Below are 9,324 nucleotides of genomic sequence, written 5' to 3' on the forward strand. Positions count from 1 at the left end.
TTTTTAAAGCATTTCGTGGGAATTTTAAATTGAATTCTCTTGAAATGGAGCGAATTAAATTGAAAAATGATTTTTACTCGGATAGCTCGGACGTAGATATGGCCGGTGAAACCTCCGAATCGAACTCAGCAAATGACGATGTAGTTATAATTGAATCAGCTGTTCCGAAGATGTCATCACCTAAAAATGTGAGATTTTCAAATAAAAATTGAGATATCTGGTTCTTTACCATGATTATTATCATGCATCATATTTCATTGTTTTCTAATAATTTTCAGAGAAAAAGAACAGAACTGCAAATTGAACGCCAATTGAAGAAGGAAAAGTTAGAATATGAAAAGGTCAAAAAGAAAATCCAACAAAATGAAATCAAAAGCATGAAGCCAGGAGAATGTCTGAAAGTATAATTATAATAATTTTTTCATTTTTTAAAAATAATATTTATACAAATTTGTGTAATGAACCAATAAAATTGTTTTTAATCAATAGTTGATGCTAGTTCTGCTTGATGAAAACCTTGTTAGTTTGAGTTGTGGCCAATCAACTGTTAAAGTTCTGGACGAGAATGAAATCAAACATGAAGTGCTACAGCAAATAATGCCTAACATGATAACGTTCTGGAGAACTGTTACATCCACTTTTGAAAACGATCAGAAAAAAGTTGTTTGGTTTTTTTAGTTTTTATCTACCAAATTTTATTTTTCATAAGTTGATTATTTTTTTTAGTTTATAACTGAAGAAAAAGATGTTATGCAAAATCAAATTCTGGTTTACATTCCAACTGAGGAATTCTCATCAATGATTTCTTCGTTCAGTGCTAAAGTAATTATTTGGGAACGTATATCATACAATTAACTACAAGATATTATGGTTATTTTTAATCTCATAGTTATGTTGGTATACTATATTTGATACTTTTTCAGAATGTCCCTTCCAACAACAGAAACAGATCAGAGAGGAGCTTTGAAAATTTCATTCTTAGTTGTTTGGAACTGTTGGGATCAAATCATTTCCTGACATTTGTTGTTATAGATTGGGAAACTTACAATAAGTAAATCATCAATTTTTTTTTCTTTAACTGTTTGTCATGTTTTACCATCATCATCATTTGTATCATTATCAATAATGTTATTGTATCTATCATCATTACACTGCTTAACTCAAGATTTTTTATCATTATACTGGTTTTCTGTACTGGTTTTTATAACAATTTATACAAAAAATAATATTTTTTTCTAAATTTCATTTAATATTTCAGGAAAGCAGGAAAAAAATCGATCAATCATTTAGTCATGGAAGAGGTGATTAAATAATATTAATACAATTTCAACTTCAAATCTCGAATTTATTTTAAAACAGACGTGGCTGCTGTTGAAATAATTTAGAAAAACGTCCACATATTTTTTCACATAGTACTTTTTTAACTTTTCCATATCAGCAATTATGGTAGTGTCATTGTTATATATATATATATATATATATATATATATATATATATATATATATATATATATAGGGTATTTTTGTATTAATTAGTTAAGGTGTTACTATTATATAATACCCCAACAACGAAGGCTCTATTAAATGTGCAGTTGAAATACAACATTCACGTCAAACTAGTCGATTCAGCAAACGAGTTTGCCAGATTGATTTTCAATTTCACAAAAGCCATCGCCGAATGTCCCTTCAAGTAAGCTCCAACGATAGACATGTACCAATTTCAACCTGGTTCATTTGAAAATAATCTTTCGTTTAAACTTTTTAAAAGGTACTGCTGACCTTTTTAAATCTGATTTCACACATCGTTAATACTACATGTGTGAATGCAATTCGGAACGAAAAATACAGCAAAAAAAATGATTTATTTATTTTTTTTAATTCAGACGCAGCAGATACGAGCAGTTGAACAGTTTGAACACCTTCATAGAGGGCAAGAAGGGGTGCGTGAAGATTGGCGCGGACGGCTCTGGAGTGGAACAGACGTGGAGGATGATGTTGATGTCGTTTAAAAATGTCAGTGCCAACGTCGCCAGTGCAATCATGAAACAGTACCCCAACCCTGTATCTCTCATGCTGGTTACTCTCTCACATTTTTAACACCGTTTAAAAATAACTTTGATGGTTTTGATTAATTATGATTCTATGTTTAATTTTAAATTTATTATTGTTTTATTCGGGTTAAAATCAATCAGACTAAAACTTATTTGATTATTGAAGGCATACAAATCATGCAGAAGTGAGAAGGAGGGCCTGCATTTGCTTGAGAACATTCTGGTTCGTTCAACTTTCATTACAAAATGTAAATAAATCAACTACCTCAACAGTTTGCAAGTTTATTTAAATAAGTGTAGATTCTTAAGCAAAAATATAAGATCACCAATGTTGATTAAATTGATATTAATTCTTGTATTTGTTGCAAATATATTATAAGCTAAATAGGAGTGCCGACTTATACAATCACACACGAAACACGATCTTGAATGAATAATAATCGCAACAAAACGCAATAATTTCAAATGGAAAGATACGGCGAGGTGCTGGCGTGACTGCAACGACGAGGAAAGTTGGACCAGAGCTATCAAGAAGATTGTACGAATATCTCACATCTGATGACCCTAACAAAGTTATCAGCTAGCCAGAAACCCAATTTTTTAATTTTTTACTGTTTTATTTTTTTTAAATTGAGTGATTTTATGTACAATTTTTAAAATAAAAATCTTTCAACCCAAGTGCTGCAATTTTTATGGATCGTTATATATTTGCGTGCGTGTGCGGTGCGTGTATACTACTACATACATTTGTTTCAACTTGAATAATGTCGACGTTATGGAGAAAGTTTAATTAAACGTATAATTTCATTTGTTCTTGTATGTCATCCACTGACTGAACGCCGAATTCTTCCTGTTGGACCATCATGTTGAAGATATCTTGCAACTGTTTCCTCTGTATGGCGCGCTCCTCTTCCATCTGCTCTCTCGTCATCGTCGATTCAATTTTTTTTAGGGCGGCCTTGTGTTGAGTTTTCTTTATTTCCCTCTGAATGTGATTACAGAATTCCACTGGATCCAGGCTTGAATCAGCGTTGGTGGGGTCGTTTTCATTAGTGCGTCCATCTTCATCTCTTTCAGATGATTCCTTGATTGTCAGGGCACCTTCATGAATAACAATAGATTCATAAGGGATGAATACGTCACGTATTGTTTTAGATTCTACTACTGTTAAACAGCATACTATGTTATATATTTAAATACTTGTGTATAACAAGGTGTTGTTTATATAGTTATTGCTGAGTTTGTTCAACATTAACGATTAATTGATTATTGCATTTTCGTGACATTTACATGTACAAGTACAGCAAATAAATGATAAAACATCAGTGTCATATTGAAAATTACTGACTGTCTGTTGGCCACGAATTCTTCGCGTCCGTTGCTTCAGAAGCCACAGAGGAATGTTTGTCGTTATTGATGCCACTATTCTCGTAGAGCAGTTTACGTTTATTGGAAATATACTTGTACAACACGCTGATGATGACCGTAAAAATCGAAACAAATATCCCAACCAGCGTTACGTTTTCCATATTATATTCTAACTTGAGATTAAGCAGGCTAACACTGTCCAGCTCGGCTGAGATTTCGATAGGAATATTATATTAATATTGGAGAAAGAAATTAGTTGCTATGGTGAAATTTACATTCCACCTGTCATCGTTGTTATTTTGATGCGGCGAACGTAGGTACAAAACGTCAAACAATCCAATCTGACATTAATTAGCACGCAATTGCATTTGCAATGGCATTCGATGCACGTTCGTCGCTTCGAGCTTGTTTAGAAATATACAAGAAATACGATCTTATACGCGTGCATTATACCACGCATACCTACGTGCTATATTTGTACATTATTTGCAATATGCATGATATATATTCGTCTATGATCACCATTTACTTTGGTTTTTAATAGATTCTTTTGACTATTTTAACATATATAGAAAGAGAATGCTGTTCGAGATATGTTTATCACATGTATATATAAAACATACTATATGATTTAAAATGTGCATCACAAAAGTTTTGAAAATATTTGACAGAGGAAGGTTTCACTGATCATGTTCAGTAGTTAACCTAGCTACTACAAACTAATAGTTGCCGAACACTCAATGAAGTATTGTTAAAAAATGTTTATTAAACATGCATTCACATGATCTACAGCTATCTTAAGCTTACAAATTTATTTAAATAGTTTGAATATTAAAAAGAAACACGTCTAGAAAAATAAACTGTCAGTAAACATTAGGGTCGATCTTTTTATGTGGGGACAACGACCTTGACCTTGATTTAACTTCATTCATTCTTCCATAGCCAGACGAGTTGACGTGACCAACTCTATAAGACCTCGGCCGGTGATTGGCTGGTTGCTCGTCCATCACAGAGTTATAACCCCTCCTAAATTCTTCCGCTAGACCAATAGAGTTTGAGGGATCGATGACAAAAGAGTTGCTCATGAGTTCCGGGTTGTTGTAGGTTGCCACTATCAACTTCTCCAAACGAGATATGATCTCGAAGTCAACAGCTACTGATGTATCGTACGAAATGCCCAGCATTCTCGAGAGCAACTGACGTAACTCGAACAACTGAGGGTGGCATTGAGAAATAAAATTTAATCAATTTCATACCATAAGATTTCATTTATTTTTTGTTCAAGTGTTTGAATCCTTTTTTAAACATTAAAAATTGTAGCAAAAAATAAAAAATGTTAGGCGGTTGTTACGTGCCTGTTTGTGCTGTTTCGTTATTTCATCGAGTGTTGTTTTGGTTGCGTGGAGTTCGTCAGCCAGTTGTTGTAGTTGCTGTTTGTCTACCAATCTGTCGTCAATTTGTTGCTGCTGTTTCCTGTTCCTGTTCTCTTGTTGGCGCAACCTCATTTCCAATCTCTTTATCTCTTCCTCTCTCTCCAAGCTGTCGGTCTGGCTCAGAAGTTAGACATCCAATGAAGTTATGTTTTTTGTTATTGAATTGTAACTATACTTTATTGAATATAAGAAAATTCAGTTTTTCAACTTGAGCTGCTTTAATTATCGTAACTTTAAGCAAACGTATAAAAATGAAGAAAAAAATTTAAAAGAAAATAAAACAAATGGCGAGCTCAGCCAAATTACTTACCTTCAAATTGGTAGTTTCTACAACTCTGCTCCTTAATTGCCTTAACTCCAGGTGGGCCTCATTCAATTCAATCCTGTACTTCTCAATTATCTTCGCCAATTTATCGTTTCTAGTGACGTCATCGTCGTTGCTCAGTTTCATTTCCAGGTGCATCATGCGGTCTTCCATCACTCTCACTTTCTCTTTCAACATCTCCGATTGAGTTTCCTAAGAGAGAGAGGGAGAGGGTGAGATAGCTATTTATGTTACCGCTTCGCTACAGCTATTAAAAAATTGATATGATTGTTTCTTACATTGATATTTACGGTATTAACTTGTTAATCTCTTGTTGAGAGTGTTATATTATTACTACTACTACTTTTGAAATAGATGTTGCTAGCAAAATAGCTACTGGCACAAACCTTCAAAATCAACTGCTCTTTCAAAGATCTGACTTTCTTTTGGAGATTTTTAATGTGCGCTTTCTTGATATCATCATCGACGTCATCGCCAACAGCCGTTCTGTTCATGACATCATTGATTCTCATCACTATGTCGTCAACTATCATCTCCATGGAAACGTCATCGTTGTACGGCAACGATCGCGATGGTGACGATGACGTCATTATTAGGGATGCGCTGATTTTTCTTAGCAGACGTCTGAATTGCTGAAAAACAACAGCAACAACAACAATAACGATTATTATTATATATTATTACTAATCGTAATATTATTTATTCAACAATTTCTCACCAGCGGTGCGATTATACGTACGAAAATCAAAAGATGTTGTAAAATAAAAACATTAAAAAATAAATACACATTAAAAACTGGCGCTATATAAACATTATATATCCCTATCATATATATAGGGTACAAATATATAGGTATAAATATATATATAGAGTATAGACTACTTTTAATTAGATTAGTATATATGGTTCATATCAGGGTCGGATTTAGTGCAGGGTCGATGGGAGCTTCCACACCTGCAAATCAGTCCCTGGTTCATATTAAAAAAATTTTATTATCTACCAATTCAAGAACAGAGCAGTCTTTATGGTGATGATTATTTTCAATAAACTGATTAACAGACTCCTTCGTTTGAATTCTCTTCAATTGGTCTTGTAGGTCTTCAACCTCGCAGAGCGTATGCTTCGTTTTGTTCCTCTCCAATTTCGACTGCTGATACTGCTGGTCTAGTTCGTTTGCCAGGGTTGTTAGTTTTCGCTCCAACATGTCGATACGCTGTTGTGTTTGTTTGCTTGTTTGTTTGTGTGTGTGTGTTTGTGTGGTGCGTGTATGTGTGTGTGTGTGAGTTAACACGTACTATTTATATAACGTTACAAAACATTATACTAAATTACAGAACATAGCACACAATTACACAACATTACACAAACAAAATACCAACTAAATTTTTTTCATTAAGAATCGTTTGAATGTTCTTTATACGTTCTAGAATGGATTCCTCGTAAGGGTCAACATTGATATCAGCATCAGTTAATATGGAAGCCAGGTTTTCGCGAAACTTTGTAAATCTTATTCCTTGAATATTTTCAAAAAGATTCATTATGTTGACGCACATTTTAATCATGTCATGTTTATTTTTCTCTATTTTAATGTCCATCTACTTTTAATTCTACTCTTTTGGTTTAGATAATTCGATAAACAAAATCCTAACATAAAAAGCTAACCATCGGTGTTATAGTGCACACTGCTTCTCAACTTATCGGCCTCCAATAAACTGTTCCTCTCTCTCAACTCCTCCATATCTCTCTTCATCTGCGTCCAGGATTTTTGATTGACATCCAGCCTCTCTCTTAACACATCCACTTCTCTCTTTAATTCTTCCTGCTTTGTTATGGCTGTATCTCGTTCCTAAAATATGGAATGAAATAGTGGAATAAAGAAAAATTATATTAAAAAATAAATGGAACTCTGACCACTCGGATATTTTCAAACTCCAGGTTATTTTTAGAAATGGAATGATGACCCCTCTCGATATCATTGGTCAGCCTCATTATCGTCTGCCTGTCAACTTCGCGCTCATTTTCAAGTCCGGTCAGCAAACTTTTCATGTTTGTCAGTTTGCCTTTGAGGATTGTATTTTCTTGCATTGTTTCGTTAACCTGTGTGTGTGTGTGTGTGTGTGTGTGTGTGTGGTGTTGTGTGTGTTTGTGACATAACCTTCTCGATAATATTCTCTGTGGTCATAGATAAAGCCCCGCCCCCGGCCACATCCAACAAGAGAAGAGAGTTAGTGAGACTGTTGGTCAGTTGTTTTAATTGTTGTTCTGCTGTCTCTCTCTCTTGTTCCGCCCTCTCTCTCTCTTCCATGTGCGTCCTGTGGAAAAATACAATACACTCATCACACTTTCTCATTCAATTTTTCTCCTCATTTTCGATGAAACTTTTTTTTTTGAAAATCTCGTAACAATACCTTCATCCAATATCATCATCCAACATCACCATCTAACATCATCATTTTCATTCTCCAAACCATCATCACCTCAATCTAGATTCCAACTCCATAATTCTCTGCATTCCCTCTTTCACCTCTCTCTGAAGATTATTAATAATGACGACACTGTTATTACCGGCCTGGACACTTCCGGTTAAAGCATTTCCGGTGGAAGTTTCTAGCATCATGAGTTGTCTTTTTAGCTGTTGTACCGTCAACAAATTTTGCTCTTCCGATTCTTTGTAGGCCTCAACTGTTTGCTGCAACCTCTGAATTCGCTCTTCTTTCTGGTCTAGTTGCATCTGGAGGTCTCTTACCTGAAGTTTACGACGATTGGGATAATAATAAAAATAATTACAACAAATAATAAAAAAATAATTATAGTAATAAGAATAATAATAGCAACAAATAATAATAAATAATAATTATTATAACCTGAGATATGGAGTAATCCGTTCTGCTGTATTTCGTGGCAGTAGCATCAAATCTCTTGAAAGATTTAAATTTATTCAAAATCATTATTTTCTAGTTTATTGTGTAATATTATTTGATGTATTTATATTAAGTTATATTATTTATATTAAATTATATTAATTAACCCACGCACGAATAACTGCTTTTATACAGGACGCTCGTTGTAAGTAATTACAATTAAAAATGGAAAATCATTCTTAATCACTTAACTGTAATTAATCACAATAAATTAAAATTAACAATCGTTAACTAAAAAATAAATTAAAAAATTAATTACCGGCGGAGGCGTATGAAACCTTTTGAAAAATTTATTTTAAATTATCAATTTTTTTCATTTATAAATTGAAAGCGAAAGTCTAAAATGACATCAAAACTACATTAGCGTATCATTAATATGGTAATATCTTAACATCAAGATAACATGAACATAATATTGGCATGATATTATAACGACATGATTGAAACCCACTGGAGAAGAGAACTACGCAAGCCATGCGATACATTACATTAATGTGATGACATTAATACGACATCAACATCCCATTAGTATGACATAAGCATGACAGTTATATAGAACTAATTTCACGTTAACATGACATTACCCCATTGTTCTATCTCTTCTTGATATTTCATCTTTATACGATTTCAGTTGATCTAAAAACTATAGCCAAGGGTTATGAATTATTAAGTAAATAAATAATACAACCAAAAATAGCATTAATAATAATAATAATAATAATAATAATAATAATAATAATAATAATAATTCACTATAAAATCAAATTTTACCTGAGTTTGTTGTTTGTTAATAATAATAATAATAATTCACTATAAAATCAAATTTTACCTGAGTTTGTTCAACCAATGCCTCTTTGGAATACAGAGGATCATTTTTGAAATGATCGAATGAAGATTTTCTGCCATCATTCTCGGCGAGCCTTGGAGTGTTGATGTAAGGTAGGCTGGCATTGTTTGTAGGATTACGATATCCCCAGTATGACATTTTATTTAATTAGTATAATTAGTGTTTGTTAAACTGATTACATAATTTTATTTATTTATTTATAGTACATTTTATGATAAGCAGGATAGCTTGATTTTGCTAGTTTTCTACACGTCAAAGCGGTTTTCTACACTTTAATTTAAACTTAAATTGAATAAATTGAAATTTTTAAAAATTCATTTGCAAATTTGTGAGTTGGAATGATTGTATTAGTTTTCAATAAATTAGTTTGTGTTGCGTT

General features: G+C 32.9%; 3 protein-coding genes across 3 annotated transcripts; 1 reads left to right on the forward strand and 2 right to left on the reverse strand.

Moving 5' to 3' along the window:
* Positions 1 to 18: 18 nt before the first annotated feature.
* On the forward strand, positions 19 to 3,804 carry HELRODRAFT_193600 (hypothetical protein). Its single transcript, XM_009028401.1, has 11 exons — positions 19 to 188; positions 279 to 401; positions 490 to 660; positions 727 to 822; positions 924 to 1,051; positions 1,259 to 1,301; positions 1,575 to 1,690; positions 1,884 to 2,076; positions 2,218 to 2,274; positions 2,525 to 3,152; positions 3,400 to 3,804. The coding sequence occupies exons 1-10, from the start codon at positions 45 to 47 to the stop codon at positions 2,633 to 2,635; spliced, it is 1,182 nt and encodes a 393-aa protein (XP_009026649.1). The 5' UTR covers positions 19 to 44; the 3' UTR covers positions 2,636 to 3,152; positions 3,400 to 3,804.
* Positions 3,805 to 4,282: 478 nt separating this feature from the next.
* On the reverse strand, positions 4,283 to 5,767 carry HELRODRAFT_179584 (hypothetical protein; the record flags this gene model as incomplete). The annotated part of the gene is made up of 4 exons (XM_009028402.1): positions 4,283 to 4,633; positions 4,862 to 4,966; positions 5,163 to 5,369; positions 5,564 to 5,767. The coding sequence occupies 4 exons, from the start codon at positions 5,765 to 5,767 to the stop codon at positions 4,283 to 4,285; spliced, it is 867 nt and encodes a 288-aa protein (XP_009026650.1).
* A 303-nt stretch (positions 5,768 to 6,070) lies between these two features.
* Positions 6,071 to 9,083, reverse strand: HELRODRAFT_179585 (hypothetical protein; the record flags this gene model as incomplete). The annotated part of the gene is made up of 9 exons (XM_009028403.1): positions 6,071 to 6,131; positions 6,239 to 6,390; positions 6,557 to 6,690; positions 6,840 to 7,023; positions 7,089 to 7,274; positions 7,333 to 7,489; positions 7,655 to 7,923; positions 8,042 to 8,131; positions 8,928 to 9,083. 9 exons carry the CDS (start codon positions 9,081 to 9,083, stop codon positions 6,071 to 6,073), a joined length of 1,389 nt encoding a protein of 462 aa, XP_009026651.1.
* Between the last annotated feature and the right edge of the window lie 241 nt (positions 9,084 to 9,324).

The sequence above is a fragment of the Helobdella robusta genome (assembly GCF_000326865.2).
Source record: "Helobdella robusta unplaced genomic scaffold HELROscaffold_55, whole genome shotgun sequence".
Classification (NCBI taxonomy): domain Eukaryota; kingdom Metazoa; phylum Annelida; class Clitellata; order Rhynchobdellida; family Glossiphoniidae; genus Helobdella; species Helobdella robusta.

Bases quoted from the DNA above. Each gene is read 5' to 3' on its own strand.
- HELRODRAFT_193600 (XM_009028401.1), top strand. From the start codon at position 45: ATGGAGCGAATTAAATTGAAAAATGATTTTTACTCGGATAGCTCGGAC. The intron at 189-278 runs GTGAGATTTTCA...AATAATTTTCAG, and splicing joins AGATGTCATCACCTAAAAAT to AGAAAAAGAACAGAACTGCA. The intron at 2,077-2,217 runs GTTACTCTCTCA...TGATTATTGAAG, and splicing joins ACCCTGTATCTCTCATGCTG to GCATACAAATCATGCAGAAG.